Source organism: Neoarius graeffei, chromosome 24 (assembly GCF_027579695.1).
Source record: "Neoarius graeffei isolate fNeoGra1 chromosome 24, fNeoGra1.pri, whole genome shotgun sequence".
NCBI lineage: Eukaryota > Metazoa > Chordata > Actinopteri > Siluriformes > Ariidae > Neoarius > Neoarius graeffei.
In genome coordinates this window covers 42,794,278-42,813,305 of record NC_083592.1, presented here as the reverse complement: position 1 = coordinate 42,813,305, position 19,028 = coordinate 42,794,278, and the positions used below count along the sequence as shown (strand labels likewise).

The 19,028-nt window shown below is 42.5% G+C and overlaps 1 protein-coding gene across 1 annotated transcript in view; it reads right to left on the bottom strand.

The window, feature by feature from the left end:
• The window catches only part of ndufs4 (NADH:ubiquinone oxidoreductase subunit S4), a 61,081-nt gene extending 42,328 nt beyond the window's left edge, over positions 1–18,753 (bottom strand). Inside the window, 4 exon segments of the mRNA XM_060906678.1 lie at positions 6,464–6,539; positions 18,556–18,643; positions 18,646–18,699; positions 18,702–18,753. Coding sequence (XP_060762661.1) covers positions 6,464–6,539; positions 18,556–18,643; positions 18,646–18,699; positions 18,702–18,753 — 270 coding nt within the window.
• Between the last annotated feature and the right edge of the window lie 275 nt (positions 18,754–19,028).

The following is a 19,028-nucleotide window of genomic DNA, read 5'->3' as shown; positions in this document are numbered from 1 at the left end:
GGGAAAGCCCACCACGTCATGCATGACGTAGTATCTTGAATTGCTTCATGGTGAAGCAGGAAAAAAATCGCGGAGAATTTAGAGCCACATGGCCTTAAATTCATTAATTGTTCTATTTAAAAAAAACTAATAAAATTGGAAGTCTGTGATTCGAATTCAGTAGCTTTTGGTCCACTAAACAAAAGACTGGGTGTCGGGAAATTTCTTTTTATGACCTACACTTGAAAAATCTGAAAGGCAGTCTAGCTTTAATACAATAATGAAACAGTGTTTTCTGATGTTTCAGGAAACTTCAGCATGCACATGTCCGAGACCAACGTTATTCACTCCATCTTCAGTATAATAAGTATGAAAGCTCAGTAGCCAACAGGAAAAACGCAGCCTTTTCCTCCCAGACGAATTCGCTACTGTCTGTCTCGTCTATTTTTCCCCCTGCTTTCTCTTTTCACTCCATTCTTTTCGGGAACCCTTAATCGGCTTTAAATCGGAGCGGCCCCAAGCTTGAAGTGAGAGCCCTCATCCTGGCAACCTCAGACACCATACAAGACACAATATGCACCCACCTAAATACCCAAATACCCACTACAGAAGGGTCATTTTCCTCAGTTAGGCAAATGACAAAGAAAATCAACAAAAGGGCATTTTAAGATTGTTCAGTAATGTTTCTGTACACTTTCCTGTGAATTAAAGGCTTTTAAATTATTTTACACAAGTGCCGTACACAGGTACACACTGACAGAAAATATTTAAAATAATTTTTTTTAATGGTGTACCATGGGGAAATATTTGCAAAAATTTACATATTTCATGAGTCTAATTTAGTAAATTCTACAAGATTTTGTTATTGGGTTTATAATTGTGTTTTAATTTGCACGTTTCAAATTGGCTTCTTGGCAACTTTTATTATTTACTTTATTAATTATCTCCCCCCCCCATATATTTTTATTTTTTTTATTCATTTAATAAGTGTCAATGAAGACAACTGCGGATTTCTTTATTTAATTTTTTTACACATCATTTACTTAATTTTTACGTCCGGGTTGGTGCCATTTTAAAACATTCACAAAAATCCCAAAGAACAGTAAAGTTTATATTTAAACCTGCAGTAATGTTGTCTAATACGCCACTCAGACATAAACAGTGATAAAAGGTTATACAAATATCACGGAGAGAGAGAAAGAAAGAAGACACAACTATTAAATCAGGCAAGAACCTGCATGTGCCGTGATAAAGGTGAGGCCAGGTAAGCTGTGCTTCTTAAACCTCATGACCTTGTGCCACTGTTCTGTTCTAAAAGGTTCGAGTGAAGCTCTGTCGCATTTCTCCAGTTCCTCAAGCCACACTGATGTGCTAAATGACCCACAGGAAGGCAGGTCAACCTTTATTTAGTCAAAATGACAGATTCCGAAGCAGGAACTAACTGATGGCGGGGGCGTTTGGGCTGTTTTTCCAATTTCACTGTTTTTACATCTTGTGTCAAGATCAATTGTGAGAATGAGGTTTTTTTTTTTATGAAAAAGTAAAAATGGGGGCTGATGGCAAAGTCGAAGTTAAATCTTATGAGCAAATAACGCATACAAAGTTAGTCATTCATGCGTGCAGAAGAAGAATCTGCTGAAGTACAAAAGTTGACATTTTACGTTGGATAAAATGACTTATCTGTCAAAACAATTAAAAAGCTGCACAGTTGAATCAAGAGTCAAGTTTTTCAGAATTTTTTTTTTTTTTTAAAGCTAGACTGCCTTTCAGATTTTTCAAGTGTAGGTCATAAAAAGAAATTTTCCCAACACCCAGTTATTTTTGTTTAGTGGACCAAAAGCTACCGAATTCGAATCACAGACTTCCAATTTTATTAGTTATTTTAAATAGAACAATTAATGAATTTAAGGCCATGTGGCTCTAAATTCTCCGCGATTTTTTCCTGCTTCACCATGAAGCAATTCAAAACAGGCTTTCGTCTAAACGGGGGAACATGGGCGCTGCGCCCTCTTACTCTCGGCGTGCGCCCCCTTACCGACTCCGTGAAAACATCCCAGCAGCACTACGTGACAATATGTCTGATCATCAAATACGTTATAATTGCTCCAAAAATATTCCAATCATAGTAGATACACCGCCAGACGGTGCAAAAACAATCCGAATTGGCGTTTTCCAGACTGAGGCGCCATGTTGTTTACTTGTCGCGGCTGCTCTCGCGAGATTTGACATGGGTTACATACAAGGTCAGCTGACTTGTACAGCGAGATTTCTCGAGACTGAATGACCTTTCACCCACCGGCGCGGGAGCTTTTGACAGAAGTAGTTCGCGAGTTGTTTTTGTTGACACTTGGGCATTTAAAGATGTCATCCGGCGGCACGAAACGGAAGAAAGCCAAAGACTGTCCGGGGCAGAAGAAGATTACTTCTTTCTTTTTCAATGTTGACAGACAATTTGTTACAATTTCCCTCTCAGACAGCCTCAGAATGTCCCATTGGAGCATTTTTCAAAGGCTTTGCACGGCGGGGGGGGACAACCGGCACCATCTCCCCCCCGCTTCGCTCCCTCACCATGGTGAGCGCCCTCATACTAAATTTTTCTAGAAAAAACCCTGCAAGATACTACGTCATGCATGACGTGGTGGGCTTTCCCCGTTCGCGCAAGTCATTGTGGGATACAAATTTGAAACAGGAGAGAAAAACGGAGGACGTGAGTGTGCGAATGAAACGTTAAAGACCGACTACAGTAACAGAAAGCGAGAAGAAAAGACATTATGTTGCGAAGGAAAGGAAACGCAGGACCAAACTAATAAATATCGGCGGTTCGCGAGCACCTCAGTGTGATCAGCTGTTCGTTTAGCGACAGAATGATGGAACTGTCAGTGCACGGTCAAAGTAAACCTGCACATGCACACACGGACTTCCTCTGTCTGCGTGACTGCGTGAAGCGAGCGATTTCATGCACATTATTTGCTCAGGAATCTCCTCAAATTAAATAACTTCCCAGCCACAGAATGGCCTGATATTTTGAGAGATATTACATAAATAAGCATATATCACAATGATCACATTTCAGAGGGAACGAAATTTCACTGATTTCATGAAATCGAAAGGCCGTCTAGCTTTAAAGTAATCACTCTGGACTGACAATTTTACAGAACAACTGACACTGGAAAAGAAAGTTGACATGAACATGGATGTGTTTGTGTCAAAAATGTGGATGGATCAGTTAAGGTAAGACAGAGGTTTTTTTTATATTGTAACCTTTTCCAAATTGTATATTTACAAGTCTTTGGCTGATGTTATGGCCCTTTTCCACTACCCTTTTTCAGCTCACTTCAGCCCGACACGGCTCGCGTTTCGACTACCAAAAACCAGCACGACTCAGCTCGTTTCAGCCCTGCTTAGCCCCTAAAACTCGCACGGTTTTGGAGTGGGGCTGAAGCGAGCCAAGCCGTGCCGAGTGAGGCTGGGGGCGTGAGCAGACACTCCCCTGTGCACTGATTGGTGAGGAGGAGTGTCCTCACATGCCCACACACGCCCCGCGAGCACGCTGGGATCTGTAAACACCGCAAACCCGGAAGAAGAATAATTATGAATTACGAGAATTTCTGAAGCCTTATGCGCCTCGCCTCATCTATACGCTCTTGCCAGTATCTGTTGGCGTTGTCGGTGACAACAAGCCACAGCACCAAGACCAGCAACACAAACGACTCCATGTCCTCCATGTTTATTGTTTACTATCCGGGTCGTGAGACTACCGCTTAAAAGCTCACTGAATCAGTGACATACAGAGCATCGTGGACGAGTTCGCGGAGCGCAAGGCTCGTCGTATGCCCTTCAAATAATGCGCGCAGTAGGCTATTGATGTTTTATTATGAGCCATGTACAGTATATCGCCTAATGTTTTTTTGTTTCTGAGTTACATGTTCGTTTGAAGGACTTAATGTACAAAATAACATAGTTGCACCCCGGAGTGTTGAAATTGGTAAACACAGTGCATTCAGTGAGGTTTGCACCGCCCTCCTTTTATTTCTGACTCTTCCTGTCACCGTTGCAACCTCTGAGCGCTCATTCGTATGCCCTTCAAATAATGTGCGCAGTATAGGCTATTGATGTTTTATTATGAGCCATGTACAGTATCCTAATGTTTTTTGTTTCTGAGTTACATGTTCGTTTGAAGGACTTGATGTACTAAATAACATAGTTGCACCCGGTAGTGTTGAAATTGGTAAACACTGCAGTTGCGGACATTTTGTAGCCTAAAATGATGTTATGATAAGCTTTAATAAAATGCCCGGTCATTTGCCCCGCCCCCGGCCCGGCTCTGACTTGTTCCGCCACTGTCACTGATGTCACTGTTTGCGCTGCTTAACGACATCACGTGACGTCCACCCACTTTCGCTAACTCCACCCAATGTGTCCACCCACTTCCAGCCAGCACGGTTCAGCGCGGTTGTAGTCGAAATGCAACTTCAATAGCCCCGCTCAGCTCGACTCAGCACGGCACGGCTCAGCCGCGTTTGTAGTGGAAAAGCGGCATTAGACTTTACGTATTTATTTTACTGCAAATGTAGTCTTGAGAAAGGTCTGGTGGAACAGTAACATCGTTATTGTTTACCTGAGGAAACTGTTCTCAAAATATGCTTCACAGAGTTTTCCAGAAAATCTGAACTAGCCGCCAAATAGTAGGCGGCTCTGGAATTTGCAGCGGTGAAACTAGGGGGGTCTGGGGGCATGCCCTCCAGAAAATGTTGAAATTTACAGGCCTCCTGGTGAATAAATTACTAACCATTTCCCTGTAAAATACTTGCAAAATATGTATGAAATTTCCCTCCAGATGTCTGTGTGCTTGGCTTTCTCAGTTACCCTCTGTAGTATGCTGCCTGGCTCTGTAACATAACTGCATACGCTACGGCGTGGTCATGTGATCCGACTCAGCCAATCAGAGCGTGAGAATCGATCAACAAACATGACAAGTAATGTTAGATCAGAATTGAAGACAATTTGATGGTGAAATAATTGGATTTGCAGCAAATTAGGGGCAGCAGATAGCCTGGGAAATCCCATGCTGCTTTGCACAATCGTTCCGATCTGAAAAGACAGCATGGAAACTATGGTCTAAAGGCTCGCCTGAGTTAGGGAGCCAATCAGAGAGTGGGGAGGGGTGGAAAAACGGTGACGCGTACTACTCGACAAATGGAAGCTTGTAGTTTATTTGGGACTGTTTACGGATCACATTTAACATGGCGACGAGCGATACGAACCAAACTTTCGATCAAGCTTTAGACACTGTTCTGAATAGTTTAGAGCGAAAGTTTGTTTTAAAAAAAGAACAGCGTTTGGCGTTACAGTCTTTCGTTGACACGAAGACAGATGCCTTTGCCTTGCTCCCGACAGGGTTTGGTAAAAGTCTCATTTACCAACTAGCCCCCTTAGTGGCTAAGCAGATGGGGTTTAGCCAAACCCCGGTCATTGCGGTAGTCTCGCCACTGACTGCCTTGGTGGAAGACCAGGTAAAGGAGGCAGGCGATCTCGGGATTTCTGCGGCACAGCTTGGTCCAGAGCAGGAAAATGCTATCAAGAGTTGCCTCTTCGCCTTCTTCGTCGCTCTAACTACGTCACCGGGTAGAACTGCCATGATTGGCCATGGGCTACGTATACGCCAAATGATAGACATTCACAACGTCCAATAAACGGCCGTTGACAATCGTAAACCACACCTCCCCTACGAGAAATTCAATAGGCGGATTCCGGACCATATTTCACTTGTGATATGGTCTGGTGTTAACCAGACTAGGCAGCAGATACGATATAAATCATTTGAACATTGAAAGGCAAGTTTGTTTGTTTTTTCTGGGATCGAGTAGCCGGCGCAGACCGTCTGCATAGGCGGAGAAAATCGCCGGTCGTTGACACTTGTGGACATTCTCTGATGGTTTGTTTTATTTGTTAAGTATAAATCTAACATAAATCCAACAATCATGAACATTTTGGGAACAACTTCTGGAATATCTTTCTAATCTAGTATAAGAATGTACATGGAAAACTGTTCACTAGAAAGTGAGATTTTTGGCTCCGAATGTAGAAAAAACTGATTTTAAATACGTATAATAAAAATAGAACATGATTAAATGTGCTTCTGCTTGAGTAAGTATAGTTTATAAGGTTTGTTAAGGTACTGGTATGCCACATAACTTGACATGTTGAACAGGAAACAAGGTTTTCAGATCCATGCCATGATTGTGCCAATGATGTGAAGCTTAACACCTTTAAAAGTTCTAACTTAAAGATAATGCAGTGGACACGAGTGCACAAAAAGAGTGATATTTTCTGTCTCATATGACCAAAACTGCTGTTTCTACCTATATAGTCTTGCCCACAGACATTTGTTTTAAATAAACTTGACAAAAAAATGAAACCTGAGCTGAATCAACTCCCCCCGTCAACAAATCATTAACACCCAACACAGCATGTTCACTCTTACCAGTTTCTCATCCACTGTGATGAGCTGCGACTCTTGCCCTTGTTTCTGCGCCAGACATCCTGATGTGCTAACTGACCTGCAAGACAGGAAGTTTGAGGGGGGAAAATGAGACTGAAATGAAAAATAATCACTAAAGTAAACAAAGGCGACCACAATGCTGTGGCAGAATAGGGAGCGAGAAGCGCATGCTGAATCGCTCCTATTACTTCTGTCTGCTGGTTTTCTGGCACGCTCCCATTAGCCAGTTAGCAACAGACAGCACTTTTATGTCGGCTCACCGACCCACAGTTACCACCAGAGCATTTTGGAGCAAGAGTCTCCCGAGAACAGCAGCATGAGAAAAATGTGTGGTAGCCGGTTTGTCACGAACAGAAGCTAATGCCAGGGAAAACTTCAGTGACCTTTCTCACATCTCTCCTGACAGAGACAGAGAGAGAGAGAGAGAGAGAGACAGAAAGAGAGTGAGACAAAGACAGCAAGACAGACAGCGAGACAGAGAGAGAGCAAGCGAGCAAGACAGACAAAGAGAGCGTGCGCAAGAGAGAGACAGAGAGAGAAAAAACGCGAGACAGAGAGCAAGACAGAAAGAGAGCAAGACAGACAAAGACAGCAAGACAGAGAGCGAGACAGAGAGAGCATGAGACAAAGAGAGCAAGACAGAGAGAGAGAGAGAGAGCAAGCGAGCAAGACAGACAAAGAGAGCGCGAGAGAGAGAGAGAGAGACAGACAGACAGACAGACAGACAGAGAGAGACAGACAGACAGAGAGCGATTCCTTTCAGGCAACACAAGCATGCAAGCTGCCATTATTTGGTTTAATAAGACAGCTACGTGGTCTTTATATGAAGTGAACTTTTGCAGATGCAAACTTTGCAAACAGTGTAGAATCAGGACTTGAACACATTTAAGAAAGTCGAGCTCAGTTTTGAGAAATTGCCTGAAATTCTTAAGTCCTTACGAAACCATCTGCTGCTCTTTAACTCATCTGCACATATATTTAATTTACCATGTTGTCTTTAACATGCAATACATTGTTCAATGTGCAAGCGCAAGTTAAAAGAAATTACCCCATGTGAAAACTCATCTCATCTCATTATCTCTAGCCGCTTTATCCTGTTCTACAGGGTCGCAGGCAAGCTGGAGCCTATCCCAGCTGACTACGGGCGAAAGGCGGGGTACACCCTGGACAAGTCGCCAAGTCATCACAGGGCTGACACATAGACACAGACAACCATTCACACTCACATTCACACCTACGGTCAATTTAGAGTCACCAGTTAACCTAACCTGCATGTCTTTGGACTGTGGGGGAAACCGGAGCACCCGGAGGAAACCCACACGGACACGGGGAGAACATGCAAACTCCGCACAGAAAGGCCCTCGCCGGCCACGGGGCTCGAACCCGGACCCTCTTGCTGTGAGGCGACAGCGCTAACCACTACACCACCGTGCCGCCCCATGTGAAAACTAAACTTGAAAAACGTGGTGGTGAAAAAGGAAAACGTTTCCTAATTAAGGTACTTTGCTCAAACAATTCATTGCAATTACTCAGCTGCAATATGAGTGACATGAAGTCACAACATGAAACGACCCAAAAAAAAAAAAAAGTCTGAGTCGTGAATTAGTATAATCTCACCCTGAGCTCAAAGTGCGTATCATAATGCAGGCTTATTCCAAGAAATATCCAATACAACTTCAAGAAATCCAAAATATTTTTCCACAGAGATTATACTAACCTCAAATGCATCATTTCATGTTTACCCATCTTTAAGGCCTGGTTCAACAATACCGATAATGATAATTACAACTATAAATAAATCAGTCCCATGCAGTTTGTGGTTGATGTTCAGACCAGACCGATAACGATACCTATAGCCCAGGCCTGAGTTTATCCGTATCGGTGAGATTGCTTCTGGAGAGATTTTTCCAGGCCTGGACCTCATCTCATCTCATCTCATTATCTGTAGCCGCTTTATCCTGTTCTACAGGGTCGCAGGCAAGCTGGAGCCTATCCCAGCTGACTACGGGCGAAAGGCGGGGTACACCCTGGACAAGTCGCCAGGTCATCACAGGGCTGACACATAGACACAGACAACCATTCACACTCACATTCACACCTACGGTCAATTTAGAGTCACCAGTTAACCTAACCTGCATGTCTTTGGACTGTGGGGGAAACTGGAGCACCCGGAGGAAACCCACGCGGACACGGGGAGAACATGCAAACTCCGCACAGAAAGGCCTTCGTCGGCCACGGGGCTCGAACCCAGGACCTTCTTGCTGTGAGGCGACAGCGCTAACCACTACACCACCGTGCCGCCCAGGCCTGGACCTGATCCGATAAAACTTCTGACCAATCAGGTAATTGTTTACAAGTAGGGCTGTGCGATATGGGGAAAAAATGAATATCCCGATACATTTTCTCCATTTCACGATATACGATATATATCTTGATATATTTAAAGGAACAATCCATCGTACTTCCATAATGAAATATGCTCTTATCTGAATTGAGACGAGCTGCTCCGTACCTCTCCGAGCTTTGCGCGACCTCCCAGTCAGTCAGACGCAGTCAGACGCGCTGTCACTCCTGTTAGCAATGTAGCTAGGCTCAGTATGGCCAATGGTATTTTTTGGGGCTGTAGTTAGATGCGACCAAACTCTTCTGCGTTTTTCCTGTTTACATAGGTTTATATGACCAGTGACATGAAACAAGTTCAGTTACACAAATTGAAACGTAGCGATTTTCTATGCTATGGAAAGTCCGCACTATAATGACAGGCATACTAACACCTTCTGCGCGCTTCGGCAGCGCATTGATATCTGAGCTCCGTATCAATGCGCTGCCGAAGCGCGCCGAAGGTGTTAGTATGCCTGTCATTATAGTGCGGACTTTCCATAGCATAGAAAATCGCTACGTTTCAATTTGTGTAACTGAACTTGTTTCATGTCACTGGTCATATAAACCTATGTAAACAGGAAAAACGCAGAAGAGTTTGGTCGCATCTAACTACAGCCCCAAAAAATACCATTGGCCATACTGAGCCTAGCTACATTGCTAACAGGAGTGACAGCGCGTCTGACTGCGTCTGACTGACTGGGAGGTCGCGCAAAGCTCGGACAGGTACGGAGCAGCTCGTCTCAATTCAGATAAGAGCATATTTCATTATGGAAATACGGTGGACTGTTCCTTTAAATCTCCTCTAAAGGACCCCATGAAATCTAACTTTTACTCTTTACTGTTTTCACTACAATCCCTGCAGATTAAATAACATTCTTGGTTAACTTTACAGGTGGTTTTCAACAACACATTTTAAATTTTCATGTTGGTGATTAATCACAATTGAATTGAAATAAGACTATTTTTATTCAACAAAGATGTGGCACAAACTGCAAAAACAATCTTGAAAATTGCAACAAAGGGGCGACACAATACAGAGCTGCTCAGAGCTCAAACCAATAAAGTGCAAGCTCAACACTGAGAGAGACATTTAGCCTAAATAAGAAAAGTGCTCATTCATTAAATTATTTAAAAAAAAAATAGACCTCCAAGCTATTAACCTGACTACTGAGAACCACTGGAACATTCACAATAGAGAGAGAGAGAGATTGAGGGAGAGAAGAGAGAGATCTGCAAAACATAATTTTTCTCTTTGCACACTTTTGAACTGAATGTTTTCTGGCTCTGCCTGTCAGATGTGTATAATTCCGGCTGCTGCCTTTCGTGATGACAGGGGGGTTTTTTGCACACTTTACAAACTGGCATTTGCTGTTCCACGTCCTCCTCGCGATATCCAAAAAATGCCAGATGACTGACCCCTTAGGCCATCCTTAAAAAAAAATTCGTTTCCTGTCCACCGGGTGGGCAAAAAAAAATTTCAGTCGGGAGGGAGGGATTTTTTTTTTTTATTATATATGGATGGATAAGAAATCGCAATGCTGTGTTGGCTTTTTCTTTCAGTACTTTTTTTTATTACAAAAGCAGACACATTTAATAAAATATGACAGTTAAAGCAACTGAAACTTGTACAAAAACTTTAAGTTAGCATTTTAAATGCTGACTGCAACATTTGCAAAACTTTTACAAAGGTACTTAAAATGTCCGACACACGGACTTTTTGTAGTTCTAAATCGAGCGTTAGGCCTAGTTCGGATGAAATTACACTATTAAAATGATCACTGAATGATTTGTTTTTCTGAATCTTTACTATTTTGCTGTTCGCTAGAATACCATTTTGCGATTTCACACTTAAGCAAATGTTTGAAAACTCCGGATCTCCTTCCTTCATGGTGGCTGCCATTTTTTTGTGCCGCACGGCGCATGTGCAGAGCTGATTCGACAGGGCTTTCCACAAGCGCCGGCTGCCGGCCACACAATTAAGTCCAGCCGGCTACTTTAATGACTATTTTTGTAGCCCACAGGCTCTAAATATTAATTTTCGATTTTAATAAAATTAAATGTTTATCTAACGGACTGACAATAATGTCAAACTGAACCGCTGATCAAGGGAGAGGAACTCATCCGCGCCCCGACATGCGGTGTGCGCGCGCACTCGGCGCATGCTCAGTTGCGTGAATGTGTCATGCACCGAAAATAAGAGATTTACAAGCCAGGAACGCCTCATGATGCAATACACAAGAAAAGAAAGAAGATTTACTGCCATTTTACTTTGTATTTGAGTAAAGTGAATAAATAAATGGTCTGTGGAAAATACATTTAATCCTGGGAACTGCGTGCACAGGAGTTTATTTTGTGTTTACTCCCCCCCGGCTGGCTACTTATTTGTCATGGCTGGCTAGTATGAGCCTTACTGGAAAGCCCTGGGAATGCAGAAAATGTCAAGTTCGATTTTAGATTTACGAACCCGAAAAAAATGTCGAAAAACTGGCGTTTAAAAAAAAAATTTCACCCGCACAAACGGCACTCACCCGGCCGGTGGACCGGAAACAGAACATTTTTTAATAATGGCCTTACTAGTTCTTTGAGGAACCAATTCGTCCGCTTCCATTTTTAATTTGTCGCTGAAACTGACGGAGCTTACATGGCAGCCTATGTAAAATCAGCGATTGCACGAACTAAGTCAGCGCTGTAAACCGGAACTAGGAAATCTTCCCGCCGGCAGTGTTGCCAGATACTGCTGACGTTTTCCAGCCCAAAATATGTTCAAAACCCGCCAAAACGCACTTAAAACCGCCCAATCTGGCAACACAACCGACACTAGAAAATCTTCCCGGAAGTTCCTTTCAGCACCGAGATGTCGCCCGGGATTGGTTGGCGAGTGCGTGACATTATTGTTTTCTTTACCCTTAGGCAGCCTCTCACGTTACTGCCTGAGGGACAGGGAGGAAACCACCGGAAAATGTTTTAAACAAACGCAACAAACACGAAACGAACGCAAGTCGGAAGATGACCATAAAATACTCGATAGTTACGATATAATAATTTTATGTATCGCACACAGAATTTTCGGCGATATATCGAGTATATTCGATATATCGCACAGCCCTATTTACAAGTCTGACAAAATCATTTCCACTTAGAATGTAAACAAACCGGTGAAATGACAGTAGCAATTTGTGAACAAGAGTTCTCTGAGAGCACAATATCCCCAGCTGGTAACTGCCATAACTCTGGTAAAATGCAACTGACTTGAATGAAATTGCAATATGCGCATTACCGACATATAACAAAGAATCCGGTCAAGTTTCGTGAAATTCCTCCAAAAATTGTGAGAGGAGTTGATTTCAGAAGGCGAGTACCCTTCCTGGGACGGACAGACGGACATCGCCACGACATAATCCCCCTTCGGGCCTTTCGGCCAGAGGGGAATAAAACTTGTGAGGGAAGTTGATTTCAGAAAGCAAGCACACTTTGATGAAATTGGCAAAGTACAAGTTTGTTAATAATCAAGAGTATAACTCTGATAAAATTTGCCCAAATTAAACGAAATTTCAATGTGCGTATAACTGTCATATAACAAAGCCTTTTGCCAAGTTTGGTGAAATTCCTCCACAAATTATGAGAGGAGTTGATTTCAGAAGAACGTACACCCTCATGAAATTGTGAAAGTCCAAGTTATTTAATCAAAGGTCAAAACTCTGGTAAAATTTTCACAAACGAAATTAAATCGCAATATGCGTATTACCGTCATATAACAAGGCCTTTCGCCAAGCTTTGAGAAATTCGTCCAAAAATTGTGAGAGGCGTTGATGTCAGAAGGCGAGCACACCTTCATGAAATTGTGAAAGTACAAGGTTGTTAATCAAGGGCTGTAACGCTGGTAAAATGCGACCGAATTTAACAAAATTTCAATGTGTGTATTACCGACATATAACGAAGCCTTTTGCCAAGTTTGGTGAAATTCCTCCAAAACTGTGAGAGGAGTTGATTTCAGAAGGAAAACACACTCTCATGAAATTATCAAAGTATAATTTTGTTAATCAAGGGCTGTAACTCTGGTAAAATTTGACCCGATTTAACAAAATTACAATTTGTAAAGAATCCCGCCAAGTTTCGTAAAATTCCTCCAAAAATTGTGAGAGGAGTTGATTTCAGAAAGTGAGCACCCTTCTCAGGATGGACGGATGGAAATCGCCACGACATAATACCCTTCAAGCCTTTTGGCCAGCAGGGGATAAAAATGCTATAATAATAATAATAATTCTTGAAAAAGGATACGTTCTTACCATCAAATACTTTTAATCCATATTTTGTTGCTTTTTGTTGGTAATTTTTGAGGTTTTGTTTTCAAGTAAAGTTTTTATTTCGTCCTCGGTTGGTTCAGCAACACGCTCCACCATTTTGTTTTTCTCTACTCACGGTATATAAGCTGATAGCCTAGTAGTAGTGTAGCCAATCAGAGCACGTGATTGCTCATATCCAGCGAATGTGGATAGAAATAATACACACGTCATGGCAACAGTGATTTCTTTGAAGTGTTCTATTTCTGTGGTAGAGTGATCGTACAACACACATCTTTAACAGAAAAAATAAGACCGTGGTGCACAAGTTTTAATTTATTTTGGGTTTATGAAATCAACACAGGGTCAAAATTATACATTCAGCACAACTAATATTTGATTAAATGTCCCTTCGCAAGTTCCACCTGGACCAGACGCTTTTGGTAGCCATCAACAAGCTTCTGGCAGAATTCTGGTTAGATATTTGATCCCTCTTCTTGGCAGAATTAGTCAAGTGACATTAAATTTGTTGGTTTCCTGGCATAGATCTGACTTTTAAGCCCAGTCCACATATTTTCCATCAGGTTGAGGTCAGGACTTTGGGAAGGCTTTTCCAAAAGCTTAATATTAGCCTGCTTTATCCTCCACAACCTGCTCTGATGTGCGTTTGGGGTCACCGTCTTGTTGGAAAACCCAATCGTGTCCAAGTCTCTGAGGGATCGAGGTTATGCTGAAGAATTTATAGGTAGTCCTTATTCATTATTCCATATACTCTGTTTCACCATGCTTAGCAGTTAGTACAGTGTAATCGGGGTTGAATGCCGCAACATTACTCCTCCAAACATACCTCTGGTCATTGCGGCCAAACAACCTGATTTGTCAATTTTGGAGCAGGGGCTTCTTTCTTGGATGGCAGCCTCTTAGTCGATGGTGATGTAAAACTTGCTCGACTGTAGACAGTGTTCCAGCAGCTTCCAGTTCATGGCAAGTCTGTGCTGGTTCCTGGGATGTTCCTAACCATCTGAACCAATTTCCTCTCATCTAGAAGTGACAGATTGGGTCTTCTTCCAGACCCTGGCAAAGTGACTACACCTCCCAATAAACTTGCACTTGTCAAACAAACTCTTAAATGTTGGCACAGAGAAGTTTCCAACTGTCATCAAGTACAGTATGACCACTAACACGAACTTAAGAGGCCTTGGCCAACTGAAAGACATTTTGGAACTTTGAGCACCGCTGCATTAATATACTTTTGACCCCGGTGTTGATTTCATGAAACCAAAAATTAATTAATTAAATAAATTAAAACTTGTGCACCAAATTCTTGGGATTTTTTGTTCTATTAAAGATGTTGGACAATCATTCTGCCACAGGAAAAGAAACAGTTCAACGAAATCACTGAAAGCCCAATCTTGTGATGACATTCATAATAAAAATAGATAGTTGTGTTGTTTGTCTTCTCTGCATTTGATCACTGTCAAGTATGAAGAAGTTCCAATATCCTAGGACTCGCAGCAGACAGAGCAACACATTTTAGCAGATTACACAACTAAAGGGGTGTTCACACGGCAACTTTTACTCCGGTGTAGCACCGGGGCTGCCCCGGTAGAGCATTCACACGGTACAAAGTTATACCGGTGTAGCCCCTGAAAGCTGCTTAAACCGGTGCAAATCTAACCCTGCTCGGGAGGTGGTTTAAGAAATTTACTCCGGAGTAAATGCTAGTTTGCGGGGCAGCACCGATATAAAATGGGACGTCTGAACGCTACAGGGGTAGACTCGCTACGCGTGAGGAGAGTTGATTACATACGGGCATTGCATAATTTGCGTCCTGGTATTTTGCGCTTCCAAAATGGCGAATATCAACAACAACAGAACTGCGTGTCTTCCAGTGTTGCCAGATTGGGCGGTTTTAAGTGCATTTTGGCGGATTTGAACATATTTTGGGCTGGAAAACGTCAGCAGTATCTGGCAACACTGGTGTCTTCATCCACGTTGTTTTCCCGGCACTTGGTGATGCCATGACAACCGGGAAAAGGAAGTACATTTTCACGCATGCGCATATTTCATTTCCGCATTATTACTATCGTATAGCACGGTCGCAAAAACTGCCGTGTGAACGCAAGTGGGGCTGCACCAGTGCTAACACGCTTTTCTCTAGCAAGCAGGTTTGTGACGCGTGAACGCGCCACAAAATTTACACCGGTGTAAGATATATCGCAACAAAATACATCGGTGCAGCATCGATGCAAATATGTGCCATGTGAACACCCCTTAAAAGGGTTTTTGGTGCAGTCCACATCCCCTAATGTTAATGCAGTAGAATTTAGGCGGAGCCCAGAGCAGAGACTTTGCAAAAAGTTTTGCAGCCAGACACAAAAGGGATGAGATTCACTACAGCACTTGATCAGGTTAAAAAAAGATAGTAATAGACGAAAATGTATTTTAAGTGATATTTTGAAAAAGTCACCTGTGAGGTAATCATACACTATAACTAACTGTGAAACACTGATACCATAACAACGCTACACCAGACCGTTATTACTCACGTTTCAGATTGTTAATGAGCAGCAGCCAACTGCTAACTTCTCACAGCAATAATGAAAACGCAGTCCTTAAAAGATAATCACATTTCTATATATTTAACGTGTCTCAAAGTGGAATTGATATAGATTTAGTGACCATGTTAGAATGTACAAATTCGGATTTGATAAGTGTTTACGATGAATAAATGAAGATTAAAAGTGATTAACCCACGGCACTTGCTAGTCAAGGTCATTCTTCGATACATTAATACCGAACTGTTGGACTGTAGCTTTAACCAGTGCTGCAGAGAGAGTTTTCGTCTAGATTGTTGGCCTAGATTAGATTTTAGACAACATTAGCAGTTTAAAAAAAAAGAGCCAAGTGACAAATCTACTTTTTGAGCAGATGTTAGCAACTGTCCTGCACTCAAATACAACTCTTCAGCTCGCATCAGAGCTGCTTTTTATACGAGTTGAGACAGCCAGTGAGGCCAACTTACCACTAATGTCTAAAGCCTGAGTGACTTGCACTTTGAATGAGCCAGTGTTTCCAGTGGTGAAAAAAAATAAATTAAAAAAAATAATAAAATACAATTTTTTAAAAATCCCCGCTCGCCAGCGTTTCCAGCGGCCGAATCACATCCCCGCTCGCCAGCGTTTCCAGTGGCCGAATCACATCCCCGCTCGCCAGCGTTTCCAGTGGCCGAATCACCGGTCGCCAGTGTTTCCAGCAGCCGAAAAAATAAATCACCGCTCGCCAGCATTTCCAGAGAAAAAAAAAAAAAAAACACCTCTCGCCAGCGTTTCCAGTGGCCAATTTCACCGCTCGCCAGCGTTTCCAGAGAACAAAAAAAAAAAAAATCACCGCTCACCAGCGTTTCCAGTGGTCGAAAAATATCCCCGCTCGCCAGCTCTTACAGTGGCCGAAAAATATCCCCGCTCGCCAGCTCTTACAGTGGCCGAAAAATATCCCCGCTCGCCAGCTCTTACAGTGGCCGAAAAATATCCCCGCTCGCCAGCTCTTACAGTGGCCGAAAAATATCCCCGCTCGCCAGCTCTTACAGTGGCCGAAAAATATCCCCGCTCGCCAGCTCTTACAGTGGCCGAAAAATATCCCCGCTCGCCAGCTCTTACAGTGGCCGAAAAATATCCCCGCTCGCCAGCTCTTACAGTGGCCGAAAAATATCCCCGCTCGCCAGCTCTTACAGTCGCCGAAAAATATCCCCGCTCGCCAGCTCTTACAGTGGCCGAAAAATATCCCCGCTCGCCAGCTCTTACAGTGGCCGAAAAATATCCCCGCTCGCCAGCTCTTACAGTGGCCGTAAAATATCCCCGCTCGCCAGCTCTTACAGTGGCCGAAAAAATATCACTGCTTGCCAGTGTTTCCAGTGGCCAAAAAAAATCCCCGCTCGCCAGCTCTTACAGTGGCTGAAAAAATATCACTGCTTGCCAGCTCTTACAGTGGCCAAAAAATAATCACCGCTCACCAGCATTTCCAGCGGCCAAAAAATATCACCGCTCACCAGCATTTCCAGTGTGGCCAAAAAAAAAAAGAAAAAAATCACTTCTCGCCAGCGATTCCAGTGGCCAAATCACCGCTCACCAGTGTTTCCAGAGAACAAAAAAAATAATCACCACTCGCCAGCGTTTCCAGCGGCCAAAAATATCACTGCTTGCCAGCGTTTCCAGTGGCCAAATCACCACTTGTCAGCATTTGTCCCACCCACATACTTGTTCTTCATTTTAAAATCTCTTCTTGACATATTTACAAGCAATCAAAACAATGTAACTCCATCTGTGAATGTTACCTTTATCAACTATTTCATATTGTCTGTTATTGATAGAATTCAGATTTTTTATTAATAATAATAATAATAATACTCCTGAGTGGCACAAGAGAAAAGCATCCACCCTGTTATACATAGATCATGAGTTTGAATCCCAGTGATGCCGCAGCCATCCATGGCTGGAAGCCCAAGCCGGCTGTGCTCTCAGGGTGGGAGGGGCGGCATACTCTCTCACCCGTCAATTACAGTGGCACGAGCCAATCCTGGGTGTCTGCGAGCTGATGTGCGCAGAGATGGGCAGATACGAGCTTTCCTCCGAGTGTGCGATGTCGTCCTGACACTGCGTGAACAAGCAGTATGAAGAGACGAGATCAGCGGGCTTCATGTTTTTGATGGAGGTCTGTGAGAACCTTCAACCTTCCTGATAGGTAGCTGTTGTGTAATGAATAATAATACCAAGAAGATGATGTTTGTGGCGCGACAACCCAACTTGATGACTGCTACTCAAAAATAATTTAATATTTCATTCTAATAAAACTATAACCTAACATGTTTTATATGCAAATAACCATGACTGCTCAATTAATATGCAAATTAGGTTATGACGAAATCTGGTGTCTTTTCTGACATGCACTAGCTACTTTCCCCTGAAAAGAACTGGCAGCATTGTGACCCAACACAGCAGGAAATCTGAAAGGCTGCTCCTAAAGCAGTTTTATGTTTCTGTTTTACTCGGAGAGACTAAAGTCTTTCTCTTTATGATGTATTTACGATATGAGCTGTTTATTTAGTGTAGCCTTTCCACTGTTCTTTTTCGCTTGCTAGCTCGTTTAGCTCACCAGAACTGAATTAGGAGCCATTAAACTAATTAACCCTAACAGACAAATACTAATCGTGCTAAATAATAAAGTAATTTTGGACAACTTAAACTCTAACTTCGTGTAAAATAAATATATTTAAATACGAGCCGGAATCTAATGAAGCTATGCTATGCTAACGGCAGCCTGTTGTTTTGCTAAATATCCACATCCTATTTGACAAGTTAAATAACCTGCACAAAATACTCACATTATACAGTAATTAAAAACACTCGTTATTACCTTAGTGATGTTTTTGTGATTGAATGGCGAAAACAAATTCGGCTCAAACCCGACAAGAGTGACATTGAAGCCGCCATATTGCCGGATCGGACACAACTCTACGGCGTCCCATTGAGGCCAAAAAGCTCCCAAACGCGATTTCTTAACTTGAAGTAAAAACAGGATTCTTCCAAACATCAAAACAAACCCAAAGCGCATATTATCGTCATAAACAGAGGTGGATAAAGTACCCAACTTCATTACTTAAGTCAAAGTACAGATCCCACTGGTTAAATGTTACTCCGATACAAGTGAAAGTTGTCGAGTCAAATTTTTACTTAAGTTAAAGTACTGAAGTACTTGCTTTTACAAATACTTAAAGTGCCATTCCACCATTGGATGTATTCTTTGGCATAAAATACAATATATTTTATGACAACATGACTAGACAGAGAAATCTTTTAGCTTCAAAATGATATATCAAACATAATTTT